The sequence below is a fragment of the Pristiophorus japonicus genome, chromosome 27 (genome assembly GCF_044704955.1).
Source record: "Pristiophorus japonicus isolate sPriJap1 chromosome 27, sPriJap1.hap1, whole genome shotgun sequence".
NCBI classification, from domain to species: domain Eukaryota; kingdom Metazoa; phylum Chordata; class Chondrichthyes; family Pristiophoridae; genus Pristiophorus; species Pristiophorus japonicus.
This window is the reverse complement of record NC_092003.1, coordinates 3,578,633-3,596,500: the sequence shown is the minus strand read 5'-3', so window position 1 is coordinate 3,596,500 and position 17,868 is coordinate 3,578,633. Positions and strand designations below refer to the sequence as shown.

Sequence of the window (17,868 nt, the reverse complement as noted above, 5' to 3'; positions counted from 1 at the left end):
GTTTCTATGAGATCCCCTCTCATTCTTCTAAATTCCAGTGAATATAAGCCTAGTCGATCCAGTCTCTCCTCATATGTCAGTCCTGCCATCCCGGGAATCAGTCTGGTGAACCTTCGCTGCACTCCCTCAATAGCAAGAATGTCCTTCCTCAGATTAGGAGACCAAAACTGAACACAATATTCCAGGTGAGGCCTCACTAAGGCCCGGTACAACTGCAGTAAGACCTCCCTGCTCCTATACTCAAATCCTCTCGCTATGAAGGCCAACATGCCAGTAACAGAAGTCTCTCATCCCTGGAACCATTCTCAAAAATCCCCTCTGCAATGTCTCTCAGGCCTTCACACCCTCCCTAAAGTGCAGTGCTCAGAATGGGACACAATACACCAGTTGGGGCCGGACCCGTGTTTTATACAGGTTCGTCATAATTTGCACACTTTTGTACTCTGTGCCTCTATTTATGGAGCCCAGGACCCCGTAAGCTTTTTTTTACCGCTTTCTCAACCTGCCCTGCCACCTTCTGTGCCCACATAGCCCCAGGTCTCTCTGTTCATGCACCCTCTTTAGGACTGTACCCTTCAGTTTATATTGTCTCTCCTCGTTTCCCCGACCAAAATGTATCACGTCGCACTTTTCTGCGTTAAATTTCATCTGCCACGTGTCCGCCCATCCCACCAGCCTGCCTCTCACCCGCTGTGGCCCTTTGTTGTAGGGTACGTTAGCACAGTGGTTCTATTACTGGACCAGACCCGAGTTCGAATCTCACCAGGGCAGCTGGGGAATTTAAATTCAGTTAATTAAATAAATCTGGAATTTAAAAAGCTTGCGTCCGGAATGGTGACTGTGGAACTCCCGGATTGTCGTAAACACCTATCTGGTTCACTAATGTCCCTTTCGGGAAGGAAATCTGCCGCCCTTAGCCGGTCTGGCTGATATCGGACTCCAGGCCCACAACGAATGTGATTGGCTCTTAACTACCCTCTGACCTGGTGGCTCACCACCTCCTTCTCAAGGGGCAATTAGGGATGGCCAATGAAATGCTGGCCTTGCTGGTGACTCCCCACATCCCAGGAACGAATTAAAAAAAAAAAACAAACGGTTGTGATTGGTCAGTTGAGGGCATCCGTGGAAACAGGGCGATTCCTGAGGAAGTGCTGCTTTCGACTCCGATGGAGTTAAAAGGTCTCCAGTTCGGTAGCTCCGGCTACAAGACGTGACTCCGACGTAGCCGAGAAATCCTGATCCCAGTATTCCAAGGAGCAATAGCAGCTGTTCTTTAGTCGGATGGTTCTGCCACCTTCGGTTCGGCCCACAGCTGGAGTACTGCGTGCAGGTCTGGTCACCACATTACAGGAAAGATGTGATTGCACTAGAGAGGGTACAGAGGAGATTTACCAGGATGTTGCACTGGAGACGGTACAGAGGAGATTTACCAGGATGTTGCACTGGAGAGGGTACAGAGGAGATTTACCAAGATGTTGCACTGGAGAGGGTGCAGAGGAGATTTACCAAGATGTTGCACTGGAGAGGGTGCAGAGGAGATTTACCAGGATGTTGCACTGGAGAGGGTACAGATGAGATTTACCAGGATGTTGCACTGGAGAGGGTGCAGAGGAGATTTACCAGGATGTTGCACTGGAGAGGGTGCAGAGGAGATTTACCAGGATGTTGCACTGGAGAGGGTACAGATGAGATTTACCAGGATGTTGCACTGGAGAGGGTGCAGAGGAGATTTACCAGGATGTTGCACTGGAGAGGGTGCAGAGGAGATTTACCAGGATGTTGCACTGGAGAGGGTGCAGAGGAGATTTACCAGGATGTTGCACTGGAGAGGGTACAGAGGAGATTTACCAGGATGTTGCACTGGAGAGGGTACAGAGGAGATTTACCAGGATGTTGCACTGGACAGGGTACAGAGGAGATTTACCAGGATGTTGCTCTTGAGAGGGTACAGAGGAGATTTACCAGGATGTTGCACTGGAGAGGGTACAGAGGAGATTTACCAGGATGTTGCACTGGAGAGGGTACAGAGGAGATTTACCAGGATGTTGCACTAGAGAGGGTACAGAGGAGATTTACCAGGATGTTGCCAGGACTGGAGAATTTTAGCGATGAGGAAAGATTGGATAGACTGGGGTTGTTTACCTTGGAACAGAGGAGGCTGAGGGGAGACCTGATTGAGGTGTATAAAATGATGAGGGGCCTGGATAGAGTGGATAGGACGGACCTGTTTCCCTTGGCAGAGGGGTCAACAACCGGGGGCATAGATTGAAAGTAATTGGGGGGAGGTTTAGAGGGGATTTGAGGGAAATGTCTTCACCCAGAGGGTGGTGGGGGTCTGGGGTGGAACTCACGGCCTGAAAGGGTGGTAGAGGCAGAAACCCTCACCACATTTAAACAGTACTTGGATGTGCACCTGAAGTGCCGTAACCTACAGGGCTACGGACCCAGAGCGGGAAAGTGGGATTAGGCTGGGTAGCTCTTGGTCGGCCGGCGCGGACACGACGGGCCAAAATGGCCTCCTTCCCTGCCGTAAATTTCTGTGATTCCATGAAGCTCGTTGGTTGGGCAGAAGTTGGCCGCAGTGAGTAACACGCGGCTCATCCAACCCTCCAGTGCCGTGGAGGTGCAGTATTTTTTAAAAAATAGTTCCCGGGATGTGGGCGTCGCTGGCCAGGCCGGCATTTATTGCCCATCCCTAATTACCCCTTGAGAAGGTGATGGTGAGCCCCCTTCTTGAACCGCTGCAGTCCGTGTGGTGAAGGTGCTCCCACAGTGCTGTTAGGGAGGGAGTTCCAGGATTGTGACCCAGCGACGATGAAGGAACGGCCGATATATTTCCAAGGGATGGGAGGGATTGTGGAGAGATACCTGGTTGAATATGGGAGATGGAGATCTGGAGTGTTTATACAGAAGATGCCTTCTGGATACTAAATGGGTGAGTCGTGGCTGTAACTGCCCTGGGAGTATTTGATGGGACAGTGTCGAGGGAGCTTTACTCTGTATCTAACCCCGTGCTGTACCTGCCCTGGGAGTGTTTGATGGGACAGTGCAGAGGGAGCTTTGCTCTGTATCTAACCCCCTGTACCTGTCCTGGGAGTGTTTGATGGGACAGTGTAGAGGGAGCTTTACTCTGTATCTAACCCCCTGTACCTGCCATGGGAGTGTTCGATGGGACAGTGTAGAGGGAGCTTTACTCTGTATCTAACCCCCTGTACCTGCCCTGGGAGTGTTTGATGGGACAGTGTAGAGGGAGCTTTGCTCTGTATCTAACCCCCTGTACCTGCCCTGGGAGTGTTTGATGGGACAGTGTAGAGGGAGCTTTACTCTGTATCTAACCCCGTGCTGTACCTGCCATGGGAGTGTTCGATGGGACAGTGTAGAGGGAGCTTTACTCTGTATCTAACCCCGTGCTGTACCTGCCCTGGGAGTATTTGATGGGACAGTGTAGAGGGAGCTTTACTCTGTATCTAACCCCCTGTACCTGCCCTGGGAGTATTTGATGGGACAGTGTAGAGGGAGCTTTACTCTGTATCTAACCCCGTGCTGTACCTGCCCTGGGAGTGTTTGTTGGGACAGTGTAGAGGGAGCTTTACTCTGTATCTAACCCCCTGTACCTGCCCTGAGAGTGTTTGATGGGACAGTGTAGAGGGAGCTTTACTCTGTATCTAACCCCGTGCTGTACCTGCCCTGGGAGTGTTCGATGGGACAGTGTAGAGGGAGTGTTTGATGGGGCTGTATGGTCTGCTTTATCTCTCTCGAAGAACACAGTGTGCCTTCCGCTCTGAGCTCCCCTCAGTAACAAGAGATTAGAACAAAATGTAGAAGCTGTAAAGGAAACGTTTGGCCGACTGCACGCAGCCAAGTTGTCTGCAGAATGGGACTGCCCTTCAAAGACCCATTGGCAGCACAGAGCCCAACTAAATATGATGAACCCTCTCCTGGTCGAGGGCTCTTGCCATGGCTCAGTGGGCAGCACTCTCACCTCTGAGTCAGAAGATTGTGGGTTCAAGTCCCTCGCCAGGGACTAAAGTCCAGTGCATTACTGGGGTCTGTAATCCCCACCTTACCAAAGGTCGGTGTACAGGGTGTCCCTGGAGACGGAGGGCGCGGTGTCCACCGGTACGCTCGCGGTCTTCCGCGAGAGGTCGGCGCCGGAGGGACTGGAGTGCATCATCGCCCCCGGCAACCAAATTTTAATGGGACTTAAGTTTCCGTTTCAGTTTATTTTGCAGTTCCTGGGTTCTGGTGTCCTTGTCAAAAGGAGGCACATGTTTTAAAGTGAGAATTCAAATAGTTGTGGAGCTGTTGAGTTGGGAGTGGCTTAGCTGGTCACGTGATGGTCACAAGACTCAATAAAACCCCGGCCAGTTGGGTTCGGGGGATCCACGATGGGGCAGGTGGTTGTGAGCCCGGTGGATGAACCGGTAATGTGTCGTGTGATTGTTAAACCTTTGCTAATAAACCAACTAGTTCTTAATAGCAATGTGTTGCTATGAATTCTTCAGCAAAGAACTCATGAAGCAAATACATTGCAGACGGGTGAATCGTAACCCGATCGGACCAGAGGGCGTTTCGGACTGGGGAGATCGCGAGGGAGAGACTCCGTGATTGGAGAGAAGGTTCACTCGGTCGATTCCGGGGATGAGGGGGTTGACTTATGACGAAAGGTTGAGGAGGTTGGGCCTCTACTCATTGGAATTCAGAAGAATGAGAGGTGATCTTATCGAAAAGTATAAGATTATGAGGGGGCTCGACAAGGTGGATGCACAGAGGATGTTTCCACTGATGGGGGAGACTAGAACTAGGGGGCATGGTCTCAGAATAAGGGGCTGCCCATTTAAAACTGAGATGAGGAGAAATTTCTTCTCTCAGAGGGTTGTAAATCTGTGGAATTCGCTGCCTCAGAGAGCTGTGGAAGCCGGGTCATTGAATAAATTTAAGACAGAAATAGACAGTTTCTTAACCGATAAGGGGGCGGGCAGGGAAGTGGAGCTGAGTCCATGATTGGATCAGCCATGATCGTGTTGAATGGCGGAGCAGGCTCGAAGGGCTGAATGGCCGACTCCTGCTCCTATTTCTTATGTTCTTATGACAGATGTCTCCCCACCCTTCTCCCCCAAAGAGTTTTGCCATGTCGCCTGGGTTTGGGGGGTTTCCATGGGTAACGGGTACACTTCTGACACCTTGACCCCAGTGACCTTGGGCGGGCACAGGGGGGTGGGCGGGGGGCATCACTCCCGATCCTCACTTGACCTCTGTGCGCTTTATGACCGAGACCGGGGTCCCTGGATGACTAACCCTCACCCGACCCCTGCCCCGCACCCAACATTGGGGTCACTGAAGGAACCATTTGCCACTACTCCTGCCAAGGAAGATCAGACCCTCTTGTTGCATTCAAAATTCACCTCGGGATGTGGACGTCGCTGACCAGGCCCAGCATTTATTGCCCGACCCTAATTGCCCCTGGAGAAGGTGGTGGTGAGCCGCCTTCTTGAACCGCTGCAGTCCGTGTGGTGAAGGTGCTCCCACAGTGCTGTTAGGGAGGGAGTTCCAGGATTATGACCCAGCGACGATGAAGGAACGGCCGATATATTCCCAAGTCGGGATGGTGTGTGACTGGGAGGGGAACGTGGAGGTGGTGGTGTTCCCATGCGCCTGCTGCCCTTGTCCTTCTAGACGGTCGAGGTCGTGGGTTTGGGAGGTGCTGCCGAAGAAGCCTTGGCGAGTTGCCGCGGTGCATCTTGTAGACGGTGCACACTGCAGCCAGGGGGCGCCGGTGGTGGAGGGAGTGAGTGAGTGTTGAAGGTGGTGGAGGGAGGGAGTGTTGAAGGTGGTGGAGTGAGTGAGTGTTGAAGGTGGTGGAGGGAGTGAGTGAGTGTTGAAGGTGGTGGAGGGAGTGAGTGTTGAAGGTGGTGGAATATGCTCTTCCAGCCTCCCCTTAAATACATCGATACTATTCGCCTCAACCCATCCCTGGGGCAGCGAGTTCCACATTCTCACCGCTCTCTGGGTAAAGAAGTTTCTCCTGAATTCCCCGTTGGGTTTATCAGTGACTGTCTGATATTGGTGGCCCCCAGTTCTGGTCTGCCCGACAGAGTGGAAACACTCTCTCTGTATCCACTCGATCAAAACCTTTCACGATTTTAAAGACCTCTATTAGGTCACCCCCTTGTTATTTTTCCCAAGAGAAGAGAGGCCTGGTCATCCTTTCCCGACATGTTCCTCTCCTGACTTTCTGCATAATCCCAGGTGGGCTGGCTCTCTGAACGTGAAACTAGGCCCCAGATGTGTGCCCAACCCACGCTTTAGACCGGAGGAGTTTCCATATAAGCCCCTCGAGCCTGCTCCGCCATTCAATACGATCATGGCTGATCTGATCATGGACTCAGCTCCACTTCCCCGCCCGCCCCTGCACTCCCTTATCGCTCAAAAATCTGTCTATCTCCACCTTGAATATATTCAATGACCCAGCCTCCACAGCTCTCTGGGGCAGAGAATTCCACAGATTTACAACCCTCTGAGAGAAGAAATTCCTCCTCATCTCCATCCTAAATGGGCGACCCCTTATTCTGAGACTATGCCCCCTAGTTCTAGATTCCCCCACGAGGGGAAACATCCTCTCTGCATCCACCCTGTCGAGCCCCCTCAGTATCTTATACGTTTCAATAAGATCACCTCTCATTCTTCCAAACTCCAATGAGTAGAGGCCCAACCTGCTCAACCTTTCTTCATAAGACAACCCCCTCCTCTCCAGAATCAACCGAGTGAACCTTCTCTGAACTGCCTCCAATGCAAAGTATACTTGCCATAGAGGGAGTGCAGCGAAGGTTCACCAGACTGATTCCTGGGATGGCAGGACTGTCGTATGAGGGGAGATTGGGTCGACTGGGCCTGTATTCACTGGAGTTTAGAAGAATGAGAGGGGATCTCATTGAAAGGTATAAAATTCTGACGGGGTTGGACAGACTGGATGCGGGGAGGATGTTTCCCCGGGGCTGGGAAGTCTAGAACAAGGGGGTCACAGTCTCAGGATACGGGGTAGGAAATTTAGGACCGAGATGAGGAGAAACGTTCTCACTCAGAGGGTGGTGAACCTGTGGAATTCTCTACCACAGAAGGCTGTGGAGGCCAAGTCACTGAATATATTTAAGAGGGAGATAGATAGATTTCTAGACACAAAAGGCATCAAGAGGTATGGGGGAGAAAGCGGGAATATGGTGTTGAGATAGAGGATCAGCCATGATCATATTGAATGGCGGTGCAGGCTCGAGGGGCCGAATGGCCTGCTCCTGCTCCTATTGTCTATCCTTCCTTAAATACGGAGACCCAAACTGCACGCAGTGCTCCAGGTGTGGCCTCACCAATACCCCGTGCGGTTGTAGCAGGGAGCGAGAGGTGCGTTGGTTGGTTAGCCTTGTCCGGTTTACCCGGAGATGCCGGGGAGCGGGGGTATTGGTGGGGGCTGGGGGGGGGGGGCCGGAAGGGATGCGAGTGGGAGTTGGAATGGGCCTGTGGCAGCAGGTCAGGGAGCCCTTGGTTATAATTACACCCCCGAGCAATCCTGTCGCCTTCAGGCCCGATGACCTAATCGCCGAGTGGAACCTAAAAGTCGGCAGGTTTAGGACGAGCTGAGCTGGCCGTAATTGGAGACGGCGACAAGAGATATCTTCAGCTCTTCGGGGAGGGGGCCGGGGAGAGAGTGTTGGGGGAGGGGGGAGGGGGGGGGGGGGGAGAGCGAGGATTTAATTACCGCCCTGCCTCACGCATGCTTCAGATCAAACTCCTTCACTTTGTCCTAATGAATTATTTCCTCCCAGTCACTCTCCGCCCCACCCGACGGCCTTGCAGTTAAATGTCTTCAGGAATCCGCGTGTGATCGGGCACAGGAGAAGCCGTTCGGCCCCTTGTGACTATGTCGGCTCTTGCGAAGGAGCTGTCTATGACTCTAAGACCCAGCACAATTGGTTCTCTGTGGATAGTCGAGGGTTAAGGGGAGCGGGCGGGGAAGTGGAGCTGAGTCCATGATCGGATCAGCCACGATCGTACTGAATGGCGGAGCAGGCTCGAGGGGCCGAATGGCCAACTCCTGCTCCTATCTCTTATGTTCTCGGTACATGTCCCATTGCCCTTTGGAAGTTCCCATGGACTGTGATTCAGGCGTTCCATTTCTTAACAACCCTCCCCTCGAAATAAATTCTCCTCGAGTGTGTCAGCCGGGCAGCACTCTCTCGCCTCTGAGTCAGAAGGTTGTGGGTTCGAGTCCCACTCCAGGGACTTCAGCACAAAAATCTAGGCTGACGCTCCCAGTGCGGTGCTGAGGGAGCGCCGTACTGTTGGAGGGGCGGTGCTGAGGGAGCGCCGTACTGTCGGAGGGGCGGTACTGAGGGAGTGCCGTACTGTCGGAGGGGCGGTGCTGAGGGAGCGCCGTACTGTCAGAGGGGCGGTACTGAGGGAGCGCCACACTGTCAGAGGGGCAGTAGTGAGGGAGCGCCGCACTGTCGGAGGGACAGTACTGAGGGAGCGCCGCACTGTCGGAGGGACAGTACTGAGGGAGTGCCGCACTATTGGAGGGCAGTACTGAGGGAGTGCCGCACTGTCGGAGGGACAGTACTGAGGGAGCGCCACACTGTCGGAGGGGCAGTACTGAGGGAGAGCCGCACTGTCGGAGGGGCGGTCCTGAGGGAGCACCGCACTGTCGGAGGGGCAGCACTGAGGGAGCGCCACACTGTCGGAGGGGCAGTACTGAGGGAGCGCCGCACTGTCGGAGGGGCAGTACTGAGGGAGCGCCGCACTGTCGGAGGGGCAGTACTGAGGGAGTGTCGGAGGGGCAGTACTGAGCAGGCTCGAGGGTCCAAATAGCCGACACTTTCTCCTATTCCCTGACTCGTTGGCCGATTATCGTCAATCCCTGTCCCTCTGGTTGCCGACCCTGTTGCCCTTGGGAACAGTCCCTCCTGATTCACTCCGCCAAAAGCCCCTCGGCTGGGCCTCCCCTCGACCTTGTCCGCTGCGCGCAGAATAATCGCAGCTTGTCCAGTGCGGGGAAGAGAGGGAGGGTGAGCGGGCTAGGGGCCGGCGAGAAATTGATGCAGTGTCAGCAAATACCCGCATTCCCCTCGCCCGAGATCAGCTCGTGTTTCTGAAGGGTAACTGGATTTAGCTGCGCTGTGCTGCCGTTGGCTATTCCCTGTCGCCCCTCCTCACTGCCCCCACCATCCAGCCACAAGCCGGCTAAATCTGGCCGCGCGTGTGAGCCGCTGGAGTGATCCCAGCAGCTGCCACCTGCACAAAGACTCTCATTTCACACTCATTGGGTTTCTGAATACCACGTCGCAGACGTGTGATGTCAGGGGGCCAATTGGAAGGCCAGGGTCGGCCCAAGATGTGTGACAAGGAAAGGTTACAGTTTTCAGGGTGTCCCTCAGATGTCAAGGAGCAAGCCCTGCCCCACATCTTCCCCCCTCCCCGCTCAGCGACTCGCACTCTCTCGTCTCGGAGTCACGAGGTTGTGGGTTCAAGCCCCGGGTGCACAGAAGCGAGCCCTCCGACAGTACGGCGCTCCCTCAGTACTGCCCCTCCGACAGTGCGGTGCTCCCTCAGTACTGCCTCTCCGACAGTGCGGCGCTCCCTCAGTACTGCCCCTCCGACAGTGCGGCGCTCCCTCGGTACTGCCCCTCCGACAGTGCGGCGCTCCCTCGGTACTGCCCCTCCGACAGTGCGGCGCTCCCTCGGTACTGCCCCTCCCACAGTGCGGCGCTCCCTCAGTACTGCCCTTCCGACACTGCGGCGCTCCCTCGGTACTGCCCCTCCCACAGTGCGGCGCTCCCTCAGTACTGCCCCTCCCACAGTGCGGCGCTCCCTCGGTACTGCCCCTCCCACAGTGCGGCGCTCCCTCAGTACTGCCCTTCCGACAGTGCGGCGCTCCCTCAGTACTGCCCCTCCGACAGTGAGGCGCTCCCTCAGTACTGCCCCTCCGACAGTGTGGTGCTCCCTCAGTACCGCCCCTCCGACAGTGCGGCGCTCCCTCAGTACCGCCCCTCTGACAGTGCGGCGCTCCCTCAGTACCGCCCCTCCGACAGTGTGGTGCTCCCTCAGTACTGCCCCTCCGACAGTGCGGCACTCCCTCAGTACCGCCCCTCCGACAGTGCGGCGCTGCCTCAGTACCGCCCCTCCGACAGTGCGGCACTCCCTCAGTACCGCCCCTCCGACAGTGCGGCACTCCCTCAGTACCGCCCCTCCGACAGTGCGGCGCTCCCTCAGTACTGGCACCGGGGAGTGTCGGCAGGGGGATGAAGGATCTGACAGATACAGCAGGTCATAAACAGCAACCCCTTGCATTTATATAGCGCCTGGAACGTAGTGAAACATTCCCGGGGTGCTTCACAGGGGCGTAAATCAGACACACTCTGACCCCGAGCCACATGAGGAGATATTGGGACAGGCGACCAAAAGCTGGGTCAGAGAGGTCGGTTTTAAGGAGCGTCTTAAAGGAGGAGAGAGAGGCGGAGAGGTTTAGGGAGGGAGTTCCAGAGCTTGGGGCCCAGGCAGCTGAAGGCACAGCCACCGATGGTGGAGCGATGGGAATCGGGGGATGGGCAAGGGGGCAGAATTGGAGGAGGGCAGAGATCAGGGAGGGGTTGTAGGAGGTTACAGAGATAGGGAGGGGTGTTGGGGCTGGAGGGGGTTACAGAGATAGGGAGGAGTGTAGGGCTGGAGGGGGTTAGAGAGATAGGGAGGGGTGTAGGGCTGGAGGAGGTTACGGAGATAGGGAGGGGTGTAAGGCTGGAGGAGGTTACATAGATAGGGAGGAGTGTAGCGGCTTGAGGAGGTTACAGAGATAGGGAGGGGTGTTGGGGCTGGAGGGGGTTACAGAGATAGGGAGGAGTGTAGGGCTGGAGGGGGTTAGAGAGATAGGGAGGGGTGTAGGGCTGGAGGAGGTTACGGAGATAGGGAGGGGTGTAAGGCTGGAGGAGGTTACATAGATAGGGAGGAGTGTAGCGACTTGAGGAGGTTACAGAGATAGGGAGGGGTGTAGGGGCTGGAGGGGGTTACAGAGTTAGGGAGGGGTGTAGGAGCTGGAGGTTACAGAGATAGGGAGGGGTGTAGCGGCTGGAGGTTACAGAGATAGGGAGGGGTGTAGGGGCTGGAGGGGGTTACAGAGATAGGGAAGGGTGTAGGGGCTGGAGGGGGTTACAGAGATAAGGAGGGGTGTAGGGGCTGGTGGGGGTTACAGAGATAGGGAGAGTGTAGCGGCTCGAGGAGGTTACAGAGATAGGGAGGGGTGTAGGGGCTGGAGGGGGTTACAGAGATAGGGAGGGGTGTAGGGGCTGGAGGGGGTTACAGAGATAGGGAGGGGTGTAGGGGCTGGAGGGGGTTACAGAGCTAGGGACGGGGGAATGGCTGGAGGGGGTTACAGAGATAGGGAGGGGTGTAGGGGCTGGAGGGGGTTACAGAGATAGGGAGGGGTGTAGGGGCTGGAGGGGGTTACAGAGATAGGGAGGGGGGAATGGCGAGGAGGGATTTGAACACGTGGATGGAGAATTTTAAAATCGAGGCATTGCTGGACTGTGAGCGAATGGGAGGAGAGATTGAGCAGACTGGGCCGATATTCTCTGGAGTTTAGAAGAATGAGAGGGGATCCCATTGAAACACACACAATACTTACAGGGCTTGACAGGGTAGATGCAGGGAGGGTGTTTCCCCCCGGGGCTGGGGAGTCTAGAACCAGGGCTCACAGTCTCAGGATAAGGGCTTGGCCATTTAGGACGGAGATGAGGAGGAATTTCTTCACTCAGAGGGGGGTGAATCTTTGGAATTCTCTGCCCCAGAGGGCCGTGGGAGGCTCAGTCTTCGAGGCCGAGGTCGGGAGATTTTTGGATATTAAGGGAATCGAGGGATTGGGCGGGGAAAGTGGGGTTGAGGTCGAAGGTCAGCCGCGATCTGATTGGATGGCGGAGCAGGCTCGAGGGGCCGAATGGCCGACTCCTGCTCCTTATTCTTACGTGCCCCTAACTGTTGCCATTTCTGTTCCAGACTTTCACAGCTTGGTGTAACTCGCACTTAAGAAAAGCAGGGACTCAGATCGAGAATATTGAAGAAGATTTCCGCAATGGCCTTAAACTCATGCTGCTCCTGGAAGTCATTTCAGGTGAGTGAGTCCGTGGTGCATGGTCTGGGAGATTCCCCCACAGCTACTTCACAATCCGCGAGCAAGACACAGGAACAGGAGGAGGCCATTCAGCCCCTCGAGCCTGTTACATTAGGAACAGGAGGAGGCCATTCAGCCCCTCGAGCCTGTTACATTAGGAACAGGAGGAGGCCATTCAGCCCCTCGAGCCTGTTACATTAGGAACAGGAGGAGGCCATTCAGCCCCTCGAGCCTGTTACATTAGGAACAGGAGGAGGCCATTCAGCCCCTCGAGCCTGTTACATTAGGAACAGGAGGAGGCCATTCAGCCCCTCGAGCCTGTTACATTAGGAACAGGAGGAGGCCATTCAGTCCCTCGAGCCTGTTACATTAGGAACAGGAGGAGGCCATTCAGTCCCTCGAGCCTGTTACACAGGAACAGGAGGAGGCCATTCAGCCCCTCGAGCCTGTTACATTAGGAACAGGAGGAGGCCATTCAGCCCCTCGAGCCTGTTACATTAGGAACAGGAGGAGGCCGTTCAGCCCCTCGAGCCTGTTACATTAGGAACAGGAGGAGGCCATTCAGCCCCTCGAGCCTGTTACATTAGGAACAGGAGGAGGCCATTCAGCCCCTCGAGCCTGTTACATTAGGAACAGGAGGAGGCCGTTCAGCCCCTCGAGCCTGTTACATTAGGAACAGGAGGAGGCCATTCAGCCCCTCGAGCCTGTTACATTAGGAACAGGAGGAGGCCATTCAGTCCCTCGAGCCTGTTACACAGGAACAGGAGGAGGCCATTCAGCCCCTCGAGCCTGTTACATTAGGAACAGGAGGAGGCCATTCAGCCCCTCGAGCCTGTTACATTAGGAACAGGAGGAGGCCGTTCAGCCCCTCGAGCCTGTTACATTAGGAACAGGAGGAGGCCATTCAGCCCCTCGAGCCTGTTACATTAGGAACAGGAGGAGGCCATTCAGCCCCTCGAGCCTGTTACATTAGGAACAGGAGGAGGCCGTTCAGCCCCTCGAGCCTGTTACATTAGGAACAGGAGGAGGCCATTCAGCCCCTCGAGCCTGTTACATTAGGAACAGGAGGAGGCCGTTCAGCCCCTCGAGCCTGTTACATTAGGAACAGGAGGAGGCCATTCAGCCCCTCGAGCCTGTTACATTAGGAACAGGAGGAGACCATTCAGCCCCTCGAGCCTGTTACATTAGGAACAGGAGGAGGCCATTCAGCCCCTCGAGCCTGCTCCACCATTCAGTCAGGTCGCGGCTGATCTGTATTTTAACCCCATCTACCCGCCTTGGTTCCGTAACCCTTAATACCCTGACCCAACAAAAATCTCTCCATCCCAGTTTTGACATTTCTAATTGACCCCCTGACCTCGACAGTGTTTTGGGGGAGAGAGTTCCCGATTCCCAGGGCCCTGACATCACCCTGAACGGCCGGGCTCTAATGGTAAGGTGTCGCCCCCTTGTTCTGGACTGACCCACCAGAGGGAACACTTTCTCTCTCGATCTGCCCCATCGAACCCTTTAACCCTCTCAAACCCCTCGATGAGATCGCCCCTTAACCTTCCCCACTCGAGGGGACACAGGCCCAGTCTGTGTGTGTGTGACCTGCCCTCGGGATTTAACCCTCGAAGCCCCGGGGTATGGTTCTGGTGACTGCCCCACTGCCCCTTGGAGGCCGATATATCCCCTCCCCGAGGGACGGTGGGGGGGGGACCAGGACGCCAGACGCTGTCTGACCAGATTTATATAAAGGTAAGATAACGTCTGTCATATATTTGCATCGTGAGTTCTTTGCTTAAGAATTCATAGCAACACATTGCTATTAAGAACTAGTTGGTTTATTAGCAAAGGTTTAACAATCACACGACACGTTACCGGTTCATCCACCTGCCCCATCGTGGATCCACCAAACCCAACTGGCTGGGGTTTTATTGAGTCTTGTGCCCATCACGTGACTGGCTGAGCCACTCCCAACTCAACAGCTCTACAACTATTTTAAAAGTAGCTTTCAATCAAGTGCCCCCTTTTTATGCAAGGGCAGAAAAATCCACAAATTAACCAATCACCATTAAAGGGAACCTGATAAGTGGAATTAAATTAGAATTCTGTTGCCGGGGGGCGATGATGCACTCCAGTCCCTCCGGCGCCCACCTCTCGCGGAAGGCCGCGAGCGTACCGGTGGACACTGCGTGCTCCATCTCCAGGGACACCCTGGCTCAGGATGTAACCGCGGAAGAGAGGCAGGCAGTCGGGCTGAACGGCCCCCTCGCCCGCCCGCTGCCTGGACCGGCTGATGGCTCCCCCTTGGCCAGGCCCAGGAGCAGTCCTACGAGGAGGCCCTCGGACCTACCCGCTCCCCTCCGCACAGGGTGCCCAAAGATCGGGAGTGTGGGACTGAAGTGCAGCCAGAATTTGAGGAGTGGCCCCTTCGAATAGGGGGCTGCAACCTCGCACACTGAACATACACGTGGAACACGGACTCCTGCAGACCGCAGAAATTGCTGGCGCCCTGGGAGCCCGTGAACCGACTTAAAAACCGATTGCACGGGACTGTCAACAGCTCTACAACTATTTTTAGTTAAACCATAAAAGGGGGCAGTTAAATCAATAAATTCACAAATTAAACTTTGGACGTTAAACAGTGAAACTTTTAGGCAATAAACGGCCCAACAACTTGATAAACATGAGCATATTCACAGGTGCATGCATTAAAACGTCCACTCTTAATTTAACTCTAAACGGCGGGAGAAGTGCTGGGCTCTGCTCCCGGGAGGGAACGAGGGGCGGCGAGGGAGGGCAAGGCTGGGTGGTCCGGGGTGGAGTGGGGGGGGGGGGGGGGGGGTGAACGGAATCGCCCGTGTTTTCACCCAGCGTATCGTGGGTTCTCTTGCAGGCGAGAGGCTCCCCAAGCCTGACAAAGGCAAGATGCGTTTCCACAAGATCGCCAATGTCAACAAGGCCCTGGACTACATCGCCAGCAAGGGAGTCAAGCTGGTCTCCATCGGGGCCGAGGGTGAGTCGTGCAAACCATCCCCATCCGCGCTCTCCCCACCCCCCACCGCCATCCCCACCCCCCCCCCCCCGCGCTTTACCGTGAAGGCACTCGCACGCCTCTGCGGCCGGCTGTTTGACTGGGTGATGCATCACCATCACTTCCTAACCTCCCCCAGTAGAGGGAGCTCCGGCTGATTTTATTTCTGCCCCCTTCCACACCCCCGCCCTCTGCCCCTCCCCCATTCCGGTGGTGCTGAGGCTAATTGTAGTTTCTCCCCCCACTCTCTCTCTCTCGCTCTCTGTCTCTCTGTCTCCCTATCTCTCTCTGTCTCTGTCTCTGTCTCTCCCTGTCTGTGTCCCTCTCTCTCTCTCTGTCTGTGTCTCTCTCTCTGTCTCTCTTTCTATCTCTCTCTCTCTCTCTCTTTCTTTCTCTCTCTCTCTGTCTGTGTGTCTCTCTCTCTCTTTCTCTCTCTCTCTGTCTGTGTCTCTCTCTGTCTCTCTGTCTGTGTCTCTCTCTCTGTCTGTGTGTCTCTCTCTCTCTGTCTATCTCTCTCTCTCTCTCTCTTTTTCTCTCTCTCTCTCTCTCTGTCTGTGTCTCTCTCTCTCTCTCTGTCTATCTCTCTCTCTCTCTCTTTCTCTCTCTGTCTGTGTCTCTCTCTGTCTCTCTGTCTTTGTCTCTCTCTCTGTCTGTGTGTCTCTCTCTCTCTGTCTATCTCTCTCTCTCTTTCTCTCTCTCTCTGTCTGTGTCTCTCTCTCTCTCTCTCTCTCTCTCTCTGTCTGTGTCTCTCTCTCTCTCTGTCTGTGTCTCTCTGTGTCTCTCTCTCTGTCTGTGTGTCTCTCTCTCTCTGTCTATCTCTCTCTCTCTGTCTATCTCTCTCTCTCTCTCTCTCTCTCTCTCTCTGTCTGTGTCTCTCTCTGTCTCGGTCTCTCTGTCTCTCTCTCTCACCCTGTCTCTCTCTCTCTCTGTCTGTGTCTCTCTCTCTCTCTCTCTGTCTGTGTCTCTCTCTGTCTCGGTCTCTCTGTCTCTCTCTCTCTCTCTGTCTGTGTCTCTCTCTCTCTGTCTATCTCTCTCTCTCTCTTTCTGTGTGTCTCTCTCTCTATCTCTGTCTGTGTCTCTCTCTGTCTCGGTCTCTGTCTCTCTGTCTGTGTCTCTCTCTCTGTCTGTGTGTGTCTCTCTGTCTCTGTCTCTCTCTCTCTCTGTCTGTGTCTCTCTCTCTCTCTCTGTCTGTGTCTCTCTCTGTCTCGGTCTCTCTGTCTCTCTGTCTGTGTCTCTCTCTCTGTCTGTGTGTGTCTCTCTGTCTCTCTCTCTCTCTCTGTCTGTGTCTCTCTCTGTCTCTGTCTCTCTCTCTCTCTCTCCCTCTCTCTCTCTGTCTGTGTGTGTCTCTCTGTCTCTCTCTCTCTCCCTCTCTCTCTCTGTCTCTCTCTCTCTCTCTCTGTCTGTGTCTCTCTCTGTCTCGGTCTCTCTGTCTCTCTGTCTGTGTCTCTCTCTCTGTCTGTGTGTGTCTCTCTGTCTCTCTCTCTCTCTCCCTCTCTCTCTCTGTCTCTCACATACAGCCTCCACCAGCCCTAACTCGGCACCAACCAGGGCTGGTACCCGGGGCTAACCCAACGAGCCCCCACAGCCCATGAGCCTCACTACCACACTGGGTGGGGTCAAAGGCCGTGGCGATTGCTTGTCCTGTCCCCAGCAAGTCTCCCTGAGCTTGAGGTTGACGGGTGACCCCCTCACTGTGACCGGGAGGGAGGGAGGGAGGGAGCTCGCAACCCAAGCATTAATGTCTCCAATCGGAAATCCTGAGGGGACAGACGGACTTTGGAGTAAAGCTCGAATATCAGCCGAGTAATATGCCCAGAATGTCGACCCTGTAAATCTTGGCCGGGGGCTGGAGGAGTCACTGGTGGGACACGATTGGACCAGCTACAGAAGGGGGCGGGATAGAAGCTCTCATCGCGAGCCCCGCCCCTTCGCCTCTCTGGCCCCACCTCCTCACTAACTCCGCCCCTTGTGTCACTAACTCCTCCCCTCCTCACTACCCCCTAACTCCTCCCCCTCTAATTCCACCCCTCACTAACCCCGCCCCTCACTAGTCCCTTCCCCACTAGCCCCGCCCCTCATTAGCTACTGCCCTCACTAGCCCCATCCCTCCCCTCACTAGCCCTGCCCCTTGCTAGCCCCACTCCTTCCCTCACTAGACCCGCCCCTCATTAACCCCTCCCCTTGCTTGCCCCACTCCTTCCTTCACTAGCCCCGCCCCTCATTGACCCCTCCCCTTGCTAGCCCCATCCCTCCCCTCACTAGTCCCGCCCCTTGATAGCCCCACCCCTTCCCTCACTAGCCCCGCCCTCACTAACCCCTCCCCTCACTAGTTTCGTCTTTCGCTAGCCCCACCCCTTCCCTCACTAACTCCGCCTCTCTCTGTGCAGAAATCGTGGATGGAAATTTGAAGATGACTTTGGGGATGATCTGGACCATCATCCTCCGCTTCGCGATTCAGGACATCTCCGTGGAAGGTGAGCGTGGCGGCCATGTTGGATTGGATCCCAGCCGTGATTGGCTGTAATTGGGGGTGCTGTGATTGGCTGTAATGGGGGAGCAGTCATTGGCTGTAATGGGGGGGCTGTGATTGGCTGTAATGGCGGGAGCAGTCATTGGCTGTAATGGGGGAGCTGTGATTGGCTGTAATTGGCTGTAATGGGGGGTAGATGTGATGGGTCCCATCTTCCTGCGAGGGTGGGGC

The 17,868-nt window shown here is 55.2% G+C and overlaps 1 protein-coding gene across 1 annotated transcript in view; it reads left to right on the top strand.

Annotated features, from left to right (window-relative positions):
• Positions 1 to 17,645, top strand: part of LOC139239424 (alpha-actinin-2-like) — a 60,176-nt gene extending 42,531 nt beyond the window's left edge. The window contains exons 2-4 of the mRNA XM_070868150.1: positions 12,034 to 12,148; positions 15,030 to 15,153; positions 17,555 to 17,645. Of these exons, the coding sequence (XP_070724251.1) occupies positions 12,034 to 12,148; positions 15,030 to 15,153; positions 17,555 to 17,645 (330 nt within the window). The remainder of the gene's footprint in view (positions 1 to 12,033; positions 12,149 to 15,029; positions 15,154 to 17,554) is intronic.
• The last annotated feature ends 223 nt before the right edge of the window (positions 17,646 to 17,868 follow it).